This window comes from Heterodontus francisci, chromosome 13 (assembly GCF_036365525.1).
Source record: "Heterodontus francisci isolate sHetFra1 chromosome 13, sHetFra1.hap1, whole genome shotgun sequence".
In the NCBI taxonomy this organism is placed as follows: domain Eukaryota; kingdom Metazoa; phylum Chordata; class Chondrichthyes; order Heterodontiformes; family Heterodontidae; genus Heterodontus; species Heterodontus francisci.
Window position 1 is genome coordinate 90,735,243 of NC_090383.1, and position 18,393 is coordinate 90,753,635.

Consider the following 18,393-nt stretch of genomic DNA (forward strand, 5'->3'; position numbering starts at 1 on the left):
TGTAAATCAGGAGGTGGAAGGAAGAGAGGAAGTTGGTGAAATTACAATCACCAGGGAAGTGGTACTGACCAAATTGATGGAGCTGCAGCTGACAAGTCCCTGGGTCCTGATGGGCGTCATCCTAGGGTCTTAAAAGAGGTGGCTAATGAGGTAGTAGATGCAGACTGGAAAGTAGCAAATATAATCCCTCTATTCAAGAAGTGGTGGGGGGGGGGGGGGGGGGTGGGTGCGGGGAAAGGTAGAAAACAAGTATCTATAGGCCATTTAGCTTGACGTCTGCCATGGGGAAGGTGTTCGAATCGATCATTAAGGAGGTTGTAGCTGGGCACTTAGAAAACTCAAGGTAATCGGGAATAGTCGGCATGGTTTTGTGAAAGGGAAATCATGTTTAACAAATTTTTTGGAGTTCTTTGAAGGATATATATGGATAGAAAATTGGTTGGCGAACGGAAACTAACAGTAGGGATAAATGGGTCTTTTTCCAAATGGCAGGCAGTGACTAGTGGGGTAGCGCAGGGATCGGTGCTAGGACCCTAGCTATTCACAATATACATTAATGATTTAAATGAGGGAACTAAATGTAATATCTCCAAATTTGCAGATGACACAAAACTGGGTGCGGGGGGGGGGTGGTGAGTTGTGAGGAGGATGCAGAGTGGCTTCAGGGTGATTTGGACAAGTTGAGTGAGTGGGCTAATGCATGGCAGATGCAGTATAATGTGGATAAATGTGAGGTTATCCACTTTGGTAGCTAAAATAGGAAGGCAGATTATCTGAATGGCTATAAACTGAGAGAGGGGAATATGCAGTGAGACTTGGATGTTCTCGTACACCAGTCGCTGAAGGTAAGCATGCAGGGACAACAAGCGGTAAAAACGGCAAATGGTATGTTGGCCTTCATAGCGAGAGGATTCGAGTACAGAAGAAGGGATGTCTTGCTGCAATTATACAGGGCCTTGGTGAGGCCACACCTGGAATATTGTATGCAGTTTTGGCCTCCTTATCTGAGGAAGGATGCTCTTGCTATAGAGGGAGTGCAGCGAAGGTTTACCAGACTGATTCCTGGGATGGCGGGACTGACATATAAGGAGAGATTGAGTCGGTTAGGATTATATTCGCTGGAGTTCAGAAGAGTGAGGGGGGATCTCATTGAAACCTATAAAATTCTAACGGGACTTGACAGGGTAGATGCAGGAAGGATGTTCCCGATGGTGGGGGAGTCCAGAACCAAGGTCATAGTCTAAGGATACAGGGTAAACCTTTCAGGACTGAGATGAGGCGAAATTTCTTCACCCAGAGTGGTGAGCCTGTGGAATTTGCTACCACAGAAAGCAATTGAGGCCAAAACATTGGATGTTTTCAAAAAGGAGTTAGATATAGCTCTTGGGTCTAAAGGGATCAAAGGGTATGGGGCGAAAGCTGGAACAGGCTACAGAGTTGGATGATCAGCTCTGATCATAACGAATGGCGGAGCAGGCTCGAAGGGCCAAATGGCCGACTCCTGCTCTTATGTTTCTATGAGTGACATGGGCTGTGGATAAAGGGGAGCCTGTTAACGTACTGTACTTGAATTTCCAGAAGGCATGAGACAAGGTGCCACATAAAGGGTTATTGCGCAAAGTAGGAGCTCATGATGTAGGGGGTAACATATTAGCATGGATAGAAGATTGGCTGACTAGCAGAAAACAGAGAGTATGCATAAATAGGTCCTTTTCTGGTTGGCAGGATGTGACATGTGGAGTCTCACAGGGATCTGGGCTGGGGCATCAACTTTTTACAATTTACATCAATGACTTAGATGAGGAGGAGCGATGGCATGGTAGCTAAATTTGCAGGTGACACAAAGATAGGTAGGAAAGTATGTTGTGAAGAGGACATAAGAAGGCTGCAGACCGATATAGATAGGTTGAGTGACTGGGCAAAAATCTGGCAGATGGAGTGTAATGTGGGAAAATGTGAAGTTGTTTACTTTGGCAGGAAGAATCAAAAAGCAGAGTATTACCTAAACGGAGAACGACTGCAGAATTCTGAGGTGCAGAGGGATCTAGGTGTTCCAGTGCATGAATCACAAAAAGTTAGTATACAGGTACAGCAAGTCATAAAGAAGGCTAATGGAATGCTATACTTTATTACGAGAGGAATTGAAAATAAAAGGATGTCATGCTTCAGTTATACAGGGCATTGGTGAGACCACATCTCAAATATTGTGTGCAGTTTTGGTCTCCTTATTTAAGGAAGGATGTAAATATGTTGGAGGTGGCTCACAGGAGGTTTACTAGATTGATACCTGGAATAAGCGGGTTGTCTTATGAGGAAAGGTTGGACAAACTGGGCTTGTTTTCACTGGAGTTTAGAAGAGTGAGGGGAGACTTGATTGAAGTTTATAAGATCCTGAACGGTCTTGACAAGGTGGATGTGGAAAGGATGTTTCCTCTTGTAGGTAAGTCCAGAACTAGGGGGCACTGTTTTAAAATTTGGGGTTCGCCCTTTTAGGGCAGAGATGAAGAGAATTTATTTCTCTGAGGGTTGTGAGACTTTGGAACTTCCAGCCTCAGAAGGTGGTGGAGTTGGGGGTCATTGAATATTTTTAAGGCGGAGGTAGATAGATTCTTGTTAGGAAAGGGAATCAAAGGTTATCAGGGGTAGATGTGAGTGTGGAACTTGAGACACAAATAGATCAGCCATGATCTTATTGAATGGTGGAGCAGGCTCGAGGGGCCAAATGGCTTATATCTGCTCCTAATTCATGTGTTCGTATGTTTTCAAATGTTCTTAAGCTATACAAGAGGATGGCAGCCTGTAGCAGAAAGAAATGGAAGTGCAATTTAGCAAATTAGTTTCTGCTGTGCTTGCACAAACTGCAACAAATAATCTTCACAAAACTACAATTGCTGTTCCTCAAGTGCTCTCAAAATTTATGGAGAGAGAGCAGGGCAGTAGGATTAGTTTTGTAATGTTCCTGCAAAGAGCCACCACAGACAGAATGGGGTCACCTTCTGTGCTCTAACATCCATGTTCTATGATAAAAAATGGATTTTGCAAATATAAGCTGGTTTTAGAACAGTTCTAAGCCAGTTTTTCACCAACAGTCAACTTTGAACACACTGGTTGCTTACCTGTCCATTGTGTTTGCTACCATCTCCAGTTGTTGAAGGAGGAAGGGGTAAAGTGTTGGAAAACGAGTAAAGAATTCTCTACCTGTCATCCTATATGGGGGAAAAAAATGATATAAAATGAAACAGTGAATACACTAAGTTTTTCAAAGTATTGCAACATCCATTAGTGGCAATTGCAGGCTACCAATCTCCTGAGGAGTAAAAATCTTCTAAAGCCTGACATTTTTGATATCAACCGTGAAGGCTAAAAATATGCTGCAATCATCATGGGGGAGTTATGCCAAGTACTTTTAAAAAATTCAATGCATCAAAAAATATAAGTAGCCAAATAGTCTAAACGTTCCATCAAACATACAACACAGTTTACACATCTTAGGAAGATCTTATTTCTCCAACAAAAGTGAACTTAAACCATGTCATCAATAGCAAATGAATATTAGAAGAATGTAGGGTTAGAAATTAATTTGACCCACTATTTGGACAGGGAGCTGCAATTCATTGAACTGCCTGTGGCAGGCACATCACCCAACTACAGTGACACATTCTGCCATCTCTCTTGCAGGAGAAGGTGGCTTTCAACAGGAGACAACCTAAATGACCAGTGGAGGACCAGCATGGCTTCATCTGCTCAGCATCCTGGAGGAGATAATGCTTAGGTTTACGGGCACCCGGTGGTGCTGAGGCCATCCAGGCTGATAAGTTGCTGCATTACGCACCTTCTCCATTCACTCCTCGCACTTATCCCGAAAGGTGCCATGAAATGGAATGCAGATGGAGTGACCATGGACCTCCTCCTTCCTTCCCATCTGCCCTTCCCTCACCCTCCCCTCATGCTTTTGTGCTTCAGGTAGTCAAGATTTGCCACTGCAGCTTCAGATGGAAGAGTAAGAGGAAAAGCAGACCTCTAAGGATGAAGCACTGTCTCTTGACCTTACACCCTCAGCCACCAGTTAAGATACAAGCACTTCGTGTGCCTTAGAGGCTAGTTTAGAGTCTGGATCTGCAGGTGCTGAGCCATCGGCTGCAACAAGGGCAGGGCGATAGGTCAGTTCATGTGCAAAGTCCCAGAAGGGTGAGGTCATATACCGGTTCGGAAGGAAAGGATGAGGATCTCGTTAGGGCAGACTACAGGAAAATGCTGATGACAATGAACACAGACATTTGGCGCATTGGTCTGCCAACTAGCCTCCAGTCACTGGTTAACAACATGAAAGGGAGTCTTGGCACAGGGCATTGCGCAGAGCTTGGAGCCCATCCTTTTCACCGTGGAAATGGTGCCCATGACAGAACATCTACTGAACGCTGTCTCAGCTTCTACTTCGGCACAGGCAGAGGCTTCCCATTGCCTCAATGTTTCAAAAGCTCAGACGGAGGTCATGAGGCTCCTGGCTACTGCCATCCAGTCTCAAACTGCTGCCATCGTATATGCAGATCTCAGTGCTCAATGGGCACAAAGGCTCTCTCAGCAATGTGTGCTCCAACTGATTCTGAAGATTACGGAGGTGCTGCCCTGTGGGAGTGGCAGTGGCACCATGGAACATGACCCTGCTGTCCTCTGAGGATGGCAGCATTCGTACTCCCACCACTGCCACTCTGTCGGTGCCCTTGCTGTTGCCCCTCAGCCACCAGCCCAGGCTGCTGCCATCCAGACTGAGGTGGTGCAATCTGAAAATGGGCCCTCAAGGCAGAGCTGCTAGAGGATTTTCTGCAAGGGGTAGCATGCGTAGGAGCGCTGGTACAGGCAGGGGTACCCGCAAGACAGGCACTAAGGGAATACACAGGGTAATATGTTCTGTTTGTTTTTGTATTGCTGGATAAAGCTTTTGATTTTTACCTTGATTGATGGATGGTTACCAAGAGGATTTTGTGATGTAGTGTGTTGCATGGATATATATCAATTTGTTGTATGGGGTTTGGGAATAATGGGTCCACTTTGGGGTGGGGAAGTTCCTTTTAACTGAAGGAAAGCCTCAAGTCCCTTTTCTCTGTGCTCAGTTGCAAGGGATGCATGTGGTCTACTTCCTGCCTTCTCCTCTCCATGGCCTGGTTAAGTTACAGACCAAGAGGTACTGCAACAACTGTCCCCATACCTCTGTAAGGCTCTGGTCTTTCCTCACTGTGTGCAGCAAATATCTCCAAACTGCTTCAGTAACTCACCGTAGTGCTTCCACAAACTTTGCCTCATGACAAATCAGTTAAAAGCACGTCAACTGCAACTTGTTGAGTAGCCCATTAAATAGCCCCAGATATACGAACATACAAATTGGGAGCAGGAGTAGGCCACTCGACAGGGCCATCTTGCTTCATAACTATTGTTGTTTTTGGACTGAATAAGGCAGGTGTTGCCTGCACATCTGTTTACCAATCCTGGTATCCTTGCGTTGCATCAGCCTGTTCATGTCAATGACACCATGATAACACACTTGCAACGTCGTTAGGCACACACAGTTGATGCATCTCTGTGCGCCACTCCAGTTCAGTTATGCTGCACAGGCAGCAGCCAGTGGTGTTTCGTGTGCAAGAATGCATCAAGCTGGCCTTAGTAGCGCTGCTAAAAGCCTTATGTATAAAACCACAACTTGAGCTTAGTTTTAGTTTAACCCATAGAGACGATAATCAAATTATATTTCAAAAAGAGCGCGGAGAGCCTTCACTTCAAAAACAGCACAGAGAGCGGGAGAGCCTTCAGTTCAAAAAGAGCATGGAGAGCGGGGCAATGGCTTCACTGAAAAGAGCGCGGAGTGCTGGAAGAGGCTAGCCAAATTCTCTATCCTATCCTGTTTAGTGGAACGAGCCCTTCAAAGAAAATCAAGTGTGACATCACAGGTGAGCAGGTAGGTGATTGGTTGTGGAAGAAGCTAGCTGTATGGTGAGTATCTGGTAAGTGGTTAAGGTCTATTCTAATCCTAACGTTTAAAATAAAGGAACGAGTGGTAAGCTTAATAAAATATACAAAAAAGGAAAAAATAATTGAATAAAATAATTAAGTAGTTAATTGAAACACATTAAGGACGGCAGGACAGGTGATGTGTCATGGCTGCAGCACGTGGAAGCTCCTGGATGCCAGTGCGATCCAGGGCAAACACGTCTGCAGTAAGTATTTGCGGCTCAAAGAGCTTCGGCTCAGAGTCATTGAACTGGAGGCCGAGCTGCAGACAATGCAACACATCAGGGAGGGGGAAAAGTTACCTGGACACTTTGTACCAGGAGCTGGTCACACCACTTAGGATAGGGTCTTCTGATTTCGTCAGTGGTCAGGGACAGGAGAGTGTGGCTGCAGCTGAGGCAGGTAAGGGGTCCCAGAGAGCAGTAGCCTCAGCCTTTGCAATTGTCCAACAGGTCTGAGGTTCTTTCAGCTTGTTTAGATGAGAGTGGGAGCTGCAGGGTGGACGAACAACCTGACCATGGCACCATGATAAAGGAAGCTATTAAAGTGGAGGAAGAAAAAAGGAATGTAGTGGCAGTAGGGGACAGTATAGTTAGGGGGATTGACACTATTCTCTGCAGCAAACAGCAAGAGTCCAGACAGCTGTGTTGCCTGCCAGGTGCCAGGGTTCAGGACATCTGCTCAGGGCTGCAGAGGAACTTGCAGTGGGAGGGGGAGGATCTAGTCGTTGTGGTCCATGTAGATACCAATGACATAGGCAGGAAAAGGAAAGAGGTTCTGCATAGTATGAGGAATTAGGCACTAAATTAAGAAACAGAATCTCAAAGGTAATAATCCAGAGATTATTACCTAAACCACGTGCAAATTGGCATAGGGCAAACAAGATTAAAGAAATTAATGCAAGGCTCAAAGACTGGTGTGGTAGAAGTGGGCGGCACAGTGGTTAGCACCGCAGCCTCACAGCTCCAGCAACCTGGGTTCGGTTCTGGGTACTGCCTGTGCGGAGTTTGCAAGTTCTCCCTGTGACCACGTGGGTTTCCGCCAGGTGCTCCGGTTTCCTTCCACAGCCAAAGACTTGCAGGTTGATAGGTGAATTGGCCATTGTAAATTGCCCCTAGTGTAAGTAGGTGGTAGGAGAATTGAGGGAAGGTGGGGATGTGGTAAGGAATATGGGATTAATTTAGGATTAGTATAAATGGGTGGTTGATGGTCGCACAGACTCGGTGGGCTGAAGGGCCTGTTTCAGTGCTGCATCTCTCTATGACTCTAAGTGGGTTCTAGTTCGTGGAGCACCGGCATCAGTACTGGGGAAAGTGGTGGCTGTACCGTTGGAACGGTCTACACCTGATCCGTGCTGGGGCCGGTGTTCTAGCGAGCCGCATAACTAGGGAAGTGGAGAGGGTTTTAAACTGAACGGTGGGGGCAAGGGATCAAATGTGAGAAGATATGGTAAATCAAGGAGTAGAGACAAGGCAGAGAAGAAGGTATTAATATGGAAAATGATCAAAAGACTATGAAAGGAAGGGACAGAGCGTACAAATCTAAGAATAAATCAACAGATAAGGCTAGAGGTTACAAAAATAATAAAAAAGGACAAAACTAAAGGCTCTGTATCTGAATGCACGTAATATTCGAAACAAAACAGATGAACTGAGAGCGCAGATAGAAATAAATAAGTATGATCTGATAGCCATTACAGAAACATGGCTGCAGGATGACATGGATTGGGACCTGAATATTGAAGGATACATGGCATTAAGGAAGGCCAGAAAGCTAGGAAAAGGTGGAGGAGTGATTCTGTTAATTAATGATGGTATTAGCACAATAGAGAGGAATGACCTATGTTCAGGAAACCAGGATGTAGAAGCAGTTTGGGTAGAGATGAGAAATCATAAAGGCAAGAAGTCACTTGTGGGAGTGATGTACAGACCACCTAACATTAACCACACTGTAGGACGGGGTATAAAGGAAGAAATAATGACAGCTTGATCATGGGGGATTTTAACCTACATATAGACTGGAAAAATCAGATGGGCAGAGGTAGCCTAGATGAAGAGTACACAGAATGCTTCCGGGATAATTTCTTGGAACAATACGTTCTGCAGCCAACCAGAAAGCAGGCTACACTAGACCTGGTATTGTGCAACGAGATAGGATAAACTAATGACCTCATAGTTAAGGCATAGTTAGGTAGCAGCGATCATAATATGACTGAATTTTACATTCAGTTTGAGGGAGAAAAGAGTGGGTCAAAGACCAGTATTTTAAACTTAAATAAGGGCAATTATGAGGGTATGAATGCAGAGCTAGCTAAAGTTAACTGGCAAATTAGTTTAAGGGATAGGTCAATAGAGATGCAGTGGCAGATATTTAAGGGGATATTTCAAATTACACATAGATAAAAGAAAACTTCCAAGGGGGGACCTACCATCCATGGTTAACTAAAACAGTTAAAGATAGTATCAAACTTGAAAAAGCATATAATTGCGCAAAGATGGGTGGCAGCTCAGAAGATTGGACAGAATATAAAAAACAGCACAGATTGACTAAAAGATTGATAAGGAAAGTAAAATTAGAGTAAGAGAAAGCAAGAAATATAAAGACAGATAGTGTTTCTATAGATATTTTTAAAAGAAGAGTTAACAAAGTGAATGTTGGTCCTATATAAAGTGAGTCTGGGGAAATTAATAATGGATAATAAGGAGATGGCAAATGAACTGAACAGGTATTTTGCATCGGTCTTCATTATAGAGGATACAAGTAACATCCCAGAATTAGCTGTAAGTCAGGAAATGGAAGGGAGGGAGGAACTCAAGAAAATTATAATCACCAGGGAAGTGATAGAATTAGAATTAGAACATTACAGCGCAGTACAGGCCCTTCGGCCCTCGATGTTGCGCCGACCTGTGAAACCATCTGACCTACACTATTCCATTTTCATCCATATGACTATCCAATGACCACTTAAATGCCCTTAAAGTTGGCGAGTCTACTACTATTGCAGGCAGGGCGTTCCACGCCCCTACTACTCTCTGCGTAAAGAAACTACCTCTGACATCTGTCCTATATCTATCACCCCTCAACTTAAAGCTATGTCCCCTCGTGTTTGCCATCACCATCCGAGGAAAACGACTCTCACTATCCACCCTATCTAACCCTCTGATTATCTTATATGTCTCTATTAAGTCCCTCTCCTCCTCCTTCTCTCCAACGAAAACAACCTCAAGTCCCTCAGCCTTTCCTCGTAAGACCTTCCCTCCATACCAGGCAACATCCTAGTAAATCTCCTCTGCACCCTTTCCATAGCTTCCACATCCTTCCTATAATGCGGTGACCAGAACTGCACGCAATACTCCAGGTGCGGTCTCACCAGAGTTTTGTACAGCTGCAGCATGACCTCGTGGCTCCGAAACTCGATCCCCCTACTAATAAAAGCTAACACACCATATGCCTTCTTAACAGCCCTATTAACCTGGGTAGCAACCTTCAGGGATTTATGCACCTGGACACCAAGATCTCTCTGTTCATCTACACTACCAAGAAACTTCCCATTAGCCCAGTACTCTGCATTCCTGTTACTCCTTCCAAAGTGAATCACCTCACACTTCTCCGCATTAAACTCCATTTGCCATCTCTCAGCCCAGCTCTGCAGCCTATCTATGTCCCTCTGTACCCTACAACATCCTTCGGCACTATCCACAACTCCACCGACCTTAGTGTCATCCGCAAATTTACTAACCCACCCTTCTACACCCTCTTCCAGGTCATTTATAAAAATGACAAACAGCAGTGGCCCCAAAACAGATCCTTGCGGTACACCACTAGTAACTAAACTCCAGGATGAACATTTGCCATCAACCACCACCCTCTGTCTTCTTTCAGCTAGCCAATTTCTGATCCAAAGCTCTAAATCACCTTCAACCCCATACTTCCGTATTTTCTGCAATAGCCTACCGTGGGGAACCTTATCAAACGCCTTACTGAAATCCATATACACCACATCCACTGCTTTACCCTCATCCACCTGTTTGGTCACCTTCTCGAAAAACTCAATAAGGTTTGTGAGGTACGACCTACCCGTCACAAAACCGTGCTGACTATCGCTAATGATAGTGAACAAATTGTGGGAGCTGTGGGCTGACAAGTCCCCGGGTCCTGATGGATTTGATCCTAGGGTGTTAAAAGAAATGGCTAATGAAATAGTTGATGCGTTAGTTTTAATTTTTCAAAATACCCTAGATTCAGGGAAGGTTCCGCTAGACTGGAAAATAGCAAATGTAACTCCTTTATTCAAAAAGGGAGACAGAAAGCAGGAAACTACAGGCCAGTTAGCTTAACATCTGTCTTAGGGAAAATGTTAGAAGCTATTATTAAAGACATTATAGCAGGGCACTTAGAAAAATTCAAGGTAATCAGGCAGAATCGACATGGTTTTGTTAAAGGGAAATCATATATAACCAATTTATTGGAGTTCTTTGAGGGAGATACATTAACTGTGGATGAAGGAGAACCGGTGGATGTATTGGACTTGGATTTCCAGAAGGCATTTGATAAGGTGCCACATCAATGGTTATTGCAAAAAATAAAAGCTCATGGTGTAAGGGATAACATACTGGCATGGATAGCAGATTGGCTAGCTAACAGGAAACAGAGAGTAGGCATAAATGGGTCATTTTCTGGTTGGCAAAATGTAATGAGTGGTGTGCCACAGGGATCTGTGCTGGGGCCTCAACATTTGAGTTATATTGAGTTATAAAAGGTTAGTATGCAGGTACAGCACGTAATTAGGAAAGATAATAGAATGTTATAATTTATCGCGAGAGGGATTGAATACAAAGGTAGGGAGGTTATGCTTCAGCTATATAGGGCATTGGTGAGGCCACATCTGGAGTACTGTGTACAGTATTAGTCCCCTTATTTAAGGAAGGATGTAAATGCATTGTAAGCATTTCAAAGAAGGTTTACTAGACTGATACCTGGAATGGGCGGGCTATCTTATGAGGAAAAATTAGACAGGCTAGGCTCGTATCCACTGGAATTTAGAAGAGTAAGAGGCGACTTGATTGAAACATATATGATCCTAAGAGACCTTGACAGGGTGGATGTGGAAAGGATGTTTCCTCTTGTGGGAGAATCTAGAATTAGGGGTCACTCTTTAAAAATAAGCGGTCGACCATTTAAGACAGAGATGAGGAGAATTTTTTTCTCTGTGGGTCATGAGTCTTTGGAACTCTCTTCCTCAAAAGGCAGTGGAAACAGAGTCTTTGAATATTTTTAAGGCAGAGGTAGATAGATTCTTGGTAAGCAAGGGGGAGAGGGGTTATCGGGGGTAGGTGGTAATGTGGAGAAATCAGTTCAGCCATGAACTTATTGAATGCCGGAGTAGGCTCGAGGGGCCGAGTGGCCGACTCCTGCTCCTAATTCGTATCTTCATATAACCAGTCTTCTCCACTTGAGAAGGATCATTTCCACAAATACCACCAGATACAGTAAGGTGGGAACTTAACATATGGAAGATAATATAACTCAAATGTTGAGGACCCAACCGACGAAGATAATCAAATATGTTTATTCACAATGCTCAAATATGCCAAATGCACAGATATGATGGGCCGAATGGCTTCCTTCTGTGCTGTAAATTTTCTGTTTCCATTATCAATACATGTTGATCAACAGCTTCACAAATGTCAGACAACTGAAGCCTCAATACAATATAACATACAAAAACAGGTAAACACACAAAGCGCAGTGTGACATAAGTTTGCAATTTAAGCTGTCGATATCCCAAATAATCCTTCACTTGTATTGGAGAGGAGAAAACATCAGTACATGAAAGCCTAAAGGCAGATGCAAGTGTTGAAAGCTGCATAATTTATTTTCCCAAGGAGGGGTGGCAGCTGAGGTCATGTGTCACCTCCTCTCTCCACTTTTTGACGCTTGATTTGTTGTGTTTTTCAGTATTTCAGATTTTGCAATGAATTGCATTTTTTTTTGCATTAAAATTGAAAGGACTACTCTGATATTTTGAAAATGATTTGTTTTAATTTCTTAAAAAGTCTTTTCTATCAGTAGTAGCAGATAATCGAGTATTGGGAGAAAAAAAAAATCAAGTTTAAAAAAAAATGTCCAACAGTAAATAGGGTGTTCAAACACAGTCTTATTGAGCACTGTATTATCCCAGTTCAAAGATGCTGCCCTTTTCAGCCCCCACGACCCCCAGCTAACTTGTGATGCATCTGTTGGAGGATCTGGGGCAGGTTGCCCTGTCAAAATTTGAAGTTTACTGTTAAAATGATTTTATGCACTTACATTCCACAATTATTTCCTTTTATTTAGATTAAAAATCTAAAAAGCATTTCCATTTTCAATGGATTAACCAGATCCAGCTTCCAAAAGCTGCCTCAGTAGTCACTCTTGCCCTTCAAAGGATTACGAAGTATTCAATCATTTTGCCATGAGCTAAAGCTAAAATCAAAGTCTGTAATTAACTCTTCAAAGGAAAACCAAGTCTGTAGTATACAGTTTTTTCAAATCAAATCAAATGAAATTTCAATCAATCTTAATTATTTCGAGGGGGTTGGAGGAAAGAAGAGAGAAAAAGGGAGACATAAGCAATGTGGATTGCATGTACTTCATGACAGCGTGCTTTGAACTCGACGGCCACTGCCGAGCCCACCCGATATTATGCGCGGCGGCTCATTTGCATCACTGCGACGCACTGCCCCCGTCATATTATGTGGTGAGAGAAGGGACATCCAGCGCAGTGAGGGACCTTTTGTCAGCTGTGCAACAGGTGCTGGGGCCCTATTTAAAGCGCCCCAGCAACTGCTTTCTGACAGCTGCCAAAGAAATACTTACCTCACTGCTGAAACGTGGGGCTGTTGTCAATCTGGCAGCCAAGCAGAAAGTGCTGGAGAAAATCAGCAGGTCAGGCAGCATCTGTGGAGAGAGAAGCAGAGTTAATTTTCAGGTCTGTGACCAACATTCACAGATCTGAAAGTTAACTCTGCTTCTCTCTCCACAGATGCTGCCTGACCTGCAGAGTTTCCCCAGCATTTTCTGCTTTGCTGCCACATACCTACCCTGTTATGTCCCAGTGTCCGGTGAAGTTGTGATCCTTTTCTTCCACTCAAGTGCAACATTCCTTCTTGTAGGTGTGCCGCACCTGGGTGAATAATCTTAATTTTGCACATTCCAAGATATGAGACTTAAATGTACCAACGAAGGCAAATACACAACAGAAATAAAACCATAATTGAAGAATATGTACATACTACGGGCTTCTAATCATCTGACTGTGAAAAGCTGCAGACTAATATGCATTTGGAATCTGTATTCATTTCTCTGCTAACTGTTATGTGAAAAGACATGTAACTGCGATTAAACGATCATTGTAAAAAAAACAGGAAAATATGTTCATATTCGTGCTGCATTGCCAACTAGAAATATTACACCAATAATTGTGATCAGCTGCTGCAGAAGCAAAGTGTTCATGAACATGTGTTTATGTGTAATAGATGAAAAACCAGAAGTGTATGGAATAATATCATTGCCATGCTAGTACCATTCATTTGCATCTCCACGGATGCAGTAACATGGACAATGTCTCAGTCTGCTGCTGCCAGTAATGGTGGATGCAAAGATGTTGCAGATGTGGACTGCTGCAGAACAGGTGAACGAGGCTGCTGTGTGGCTTGCAGAGCCCATGGTGGTTCCTATGGCGTGCAGAATATTTTATCAATGAGGCGCTGCCGTGCATCCCTAGCTTGCTGCTCGTCCTGCATACAGTGCCTGGATGCTCTCTGTCCTCCATGTGCCTTTCCTGCTGTAAGTCCTCAGCGTCCTCATCATCCGAGGATGAGACCTGCTCATGTCTTGCCTGATCCTGAAAGGCCTCCCCCCTATCGAGTGTGTAGTTTTGCAGAGCACAGCAGACAGCAACGATGCGAGCTACCCTTTCCGGCTCGTGCCGCAGGGCACCACCCGATCTATTCAGGTAGCAGAATCGCATTTTCAGCAAGCCAATTGCCTGCTCAATGGTGGCTCTTGTAGCTCCATGGCTGGTGTCGTATCTCTCTTCTGCAGCAGTGATGGGGTGTCTCACTGATGTCAGGAGTCATATATGCAAGGGGTAGCCCTTGTCTCAAAGAAGCGACCCCTCCATATGAGCCATTTCAGTGAACAGCAACGGCAGCTGGGACTGGCGCAGGATGACGGCATCATGGCAGCTGCCCGGAAAACGGGCACAGATTTGCATGAATTGTTTCTAGTGATCACATACGAGCTGCAGATTGATTGTGCAGAAGCCCTTACGGTTTACGTGTTCAGCTGGTTGCCCGGTGGGAGCTTTGATTGCCACATGGGTGCAATCTATGACCCCTTGCACCGGTGGGAATCCCGCGATGGAGCAGAAACCGGTGGGCCTGGCTTTCAGGGTCGGTCGTAAAGCGGATGTAGTCACCAGCCCTCCGGAACAGGGCACTGGCGACCTCCCTGATGCAGCAGTGCACTGCTGACTGTGTGACGCCACAAAGGTCTCCGGTGGGCCTCTGAAACTATACAGAAGCGTAAAAATGGAGAGCTGCTGTCACTTTGAGGGCATAGGATGTCCCCCGAAGCCCCTGAGCTGAAGGTCATCATTCAGCAGGGCACAGAGATGTGTCACCGCCTCTCTCCACAGTCACCTCTGACACTGGCATTCTGACATCTGCAGGTATGTCACACGGATCTTGCAGATGCACGGCGATCTATAGTGGCAAGCTCTCCTTGGGTGCTGCTGCTCACGACCGGGGACCTCTATGTGGGCTGCAACTGCCTGTTGGTTTTGCCTGCGGCACATATGGATCCTCACAAGCGCATCAATTAATACAAGGTGAACCCATCCCCATCTCCAAGTTGCAATTCAACTCGGTTCCTTCACTTCTTCGAAGGTTCCTGAGAAGGCAGAGATTGATGTTGAGTGGCACATCAGGTGCTTTCATGCAGCAGCTATGTGGTATGGCATGGCCCGCCTTAGCTCCCACTAAGAGTGGGACCGCATGACCACAAAGATTTTACAAGCTGCCTGATTGGCCCACCAGACATATAAGCTTCACACGCCTACCGTTTCTGGCACTCTCCCCACATACAGGGTGACTCGAGTGCCATTGCTCCTTCACTGACAGAAGCAATCAATGGCACAGAGCTGACAACCTTTACGGAGGGCAGAATCTCAGTGTCTCCCTATATGTCTGCAGACGTGGCCCCTGTAATCCCATTCCCCCCCCCCCACCCCCCGCCCAACCCACCTCCCTTCCAGTCTGCAGAGTTGAGACCCCTGTATATCTGGATTTACCTTCACTGTCGAGTCCTCCTGCTTCTGATGTCCCGTCGACTTTGCTGTTCGTGAACTGGACAGCAAGTAACGGCCGCCTGTTCAACATTAAATGCAGAAGTATGGAGCGAGAGGTGGTGGGGTAGATAATCAGGAGAGGTAAGTAGTGCTTTACATATGGTAATTGGGGTGCCGCCGCCGAGTGGCGGGGTGGGCTGCATCAAGGACCCCCCGCCGCCGGTAATATGCGGCGGGCCCTTCTCGGGTCAGGGGTCAAGGCGGGCCTCTCCCAGCAGAATTTTACAGGCCCCCCGCCCCCCCACACAGAGAGAGGCTGGTAAAATTCAGCCCATGATCTCAACTCCAGTATTTCAAAGACCAATCCAAAGATGGAATTTGGAGTTGGAAGCAAGAAAGGCAAAACTTTCAGAATGGATTCAGGAGAGTCAAAGGCTGTGCCCTGTTTTAATTGCGCTTCCCTTGATTTGTTGGAGTGGGGTGGCGGATGAGGAGCTGCAGAGAGATATTCTTCCCCAGCGACGGGAAGAAGAAATCTGGTCCAACTACAGAAAAGGAGTGGCTGGAGGTGGTCGAGGAGGTCAGCAGCCAGGAGCATTGTTACTTGTTCCTGGCTTCAGTGCAAGAAGCGCTTTAATGACCTAACCAGGTCAAGAAAGATTGAGTACAGCCGCACATTCACTTACATCCTGCTGTGCGCATCGCCCACCACCCTCACTGCCTTGTCAAGCCTATTCCATCAAATTACTCCTCACGCCCATTTACCTTGCAAGTGCACCCAGAATCGTTATGATGAAAGGTCATCCATCTGAAACGTTAACTCTGTTTCTCTCTCTATAGAAGCTACCAGAATTGCTGAGTATATAAAGCATCTTCTGTTTTTATTTCAGATTTTGAGCATCTGCAGTATTCTGAACAACCTGCCTCTACCTCTGCTGAAACCACAGGGGTTGCATCATGTATAAGTGCAAGGAAAAGGAAGAGTAAAGCTTTGTAGTTACACAAGGGTATGCACATGGGTATATGCAAAAATGTCATATTGTGAAGTTTCAGTTCTTTCAGAGAATCACAAAATTTATTACTTTACACCACTTTCCTGTGTTTCACATTCTTGGTTGCTGGGTAGCAAGTCATCTTTTCAGTTACTTGATGAATGGGAAGACATAAATGGACAGGGATCGATGGGAGAATGTGCAATGGGTGGTTAGCTATTTGCAGGATTTCTTTGTGTCAGTTGCATTGCTGGGGGAGGGGGACGGGGTAAGGGGGTGACAGGGAAAGAGTGGGTGCAGGCTGTGGTTCTTACATTCATCCTGAGGTGGTACTAAGCTTGACATTAATATGGGCCACCCTAGCAGCAATGAGAGAGCCTAGTGCTGTACTGGCATCTTCATCCTCTTCCTCCTCGGATTGTTCTGATGTGCGCTCTGCCCCTTGTTCCTCCTCCAGCTCTCATCCTCACTGCTCCATAATATTAGGCAGAGCACAACACACCATGATCATTCTGGAGACCCTCACTGGCAAATACTGACTTACGCCTCCAGATCTATCCAGGCACTGAAGTGCATCCTGAGCATACCAATCACCTGTTCAATGACACATCTGTGGTCATATGGTTTTTACTACACCACTCTTGGACTTCATTGGTTGGGTGTCTCACGGGTGTCATAAGCCAGCTTTGAAAGCGGTATCCCTTGTCTCCAGACAGTCGCCCTTTAAGTATGTTTCCAGATCCAAAGGTGTCAGGAAGCTTGAACTGCCGCAGGATGAAAGCATCATGGCAACTCCCCAGGAACCTGCATTTTGCACTTTTTTTTGCATTTGCACACCAGCTGCACATAGATGGAATGCAACCCCTTCCAGTTCACGAATACTCCTGGCTGTTCTGGGGTGCGCAGATTGCCACTTGTATACAGTCAATGACTGTGGAAAGCCAGCCAGAGATACAAACCTGAGCGCCTGCTCATCAGACTAGCATCATCACAGGCGAAGTTCTCAATCACCGGTCCTGGCAAACACTACACCGGTCATCTGTTTTATGCATTTGTGAGACGTTGACTGGGTGATCCTGCATACGTCTCCTACACAGCCCTTGAAGGATCCGGAAATTAACAAGTTGAGGGCGGTGGTGACCTTGACAGCCACTTGCAGTGCATGGCCACCAGGTCCAGCTAGGAGCAGGTTTTCTTCTAGTAGGCTGCAGATGTCTGCCACCCCCTGACACAACACCCTGAGCCTCTGGAATCACTGATCTTCCAACAGATCAAGGAAGCTCAGCTTCTGCCTGTAAACCCTATAGCGTGAGTAGTGCCTCCAGTGAGCTCCACCTCTCTGTTGCTCTGCTGTCCAGCTGCAGGCTGTTGATACTACTGATGGTCATATCCGTGGTTCAATCTAAGACAGCCAAAGAGCCACTCATCCTATTTTGATTTTGAGGAACTCCTGATATGTAGGAAGTAACCTCTCAGTGTTCACGCCTTGGTTTCAATGGCGAGTTTCAGGAAGCCCAGGAAACCCGTAATTGTGCAGTTAAGTTTGAAACTGTGTTGAAATAACACTGCAGTTGAGTGATTATGATATTTAAATCACTATCCTGGCTCTCCCAAGGAGTTTAAGCACAACCAGCACAATGCACCAGAATTAAAGGCAGAAGTTGGCGCATTCGAACTGGCTTCCTGACGCTCTTATTTTCGGCCACTTTAACCTCTCCAACTGCACTTAAACCGCATGTGCTTCTCCTGGTTAAAATTCCCTCCAATGTAACCACTTACAATGACTCACTTCCTAACCACACAATCTCCTAGAAGGGCCAAAAGAAAACAGAAAAAAACTGCAGTCCATTTAGGGAAATCACTGGAAAATTCCTATCCAATTCCAAAAGGCAATTAAGTAATGTTCCAGAAGACCACTGTTGTAAATGCTTATAATCACAGCTAGCTAGCAAATTACCCTCTATAACTAGAAACAAACACTTTACTCAACAAGTTGAGCAACGTTTTCAAGGACTGCAATGAATCCATTCACCACACCTTCAGGTTGTCTTTCCAAAACAGCAATGA

General features: G+C 45.3%; 1 protein-coding gene across 8 annotated transcripts in view; it reads right to left on the bottom strand.

Moving 5' to 3' along the window:
* Positions 1 to 18,393, bottom strand: part of thada (THADA armadillo repeat containing) — a 432,101-nt gene that overhangs the window by 234,856 nt on the left and 178,852 nt on the right. For all 8 annotated transcript variants that reach the window (XM_068045168.1, XM_068045169.1, XM_068045167.1 and 5 more), the window contains one exon: positions 3,117 to 3,206. In XM_068045168.1, the coding sequence (XP_067901269.1) occupies positions 3,117 to 3,206 (90 nt within the window). The remainder of the gene's footprint in view (positions 1 to 3,116; positions 3,207 to 18,393) is intronic.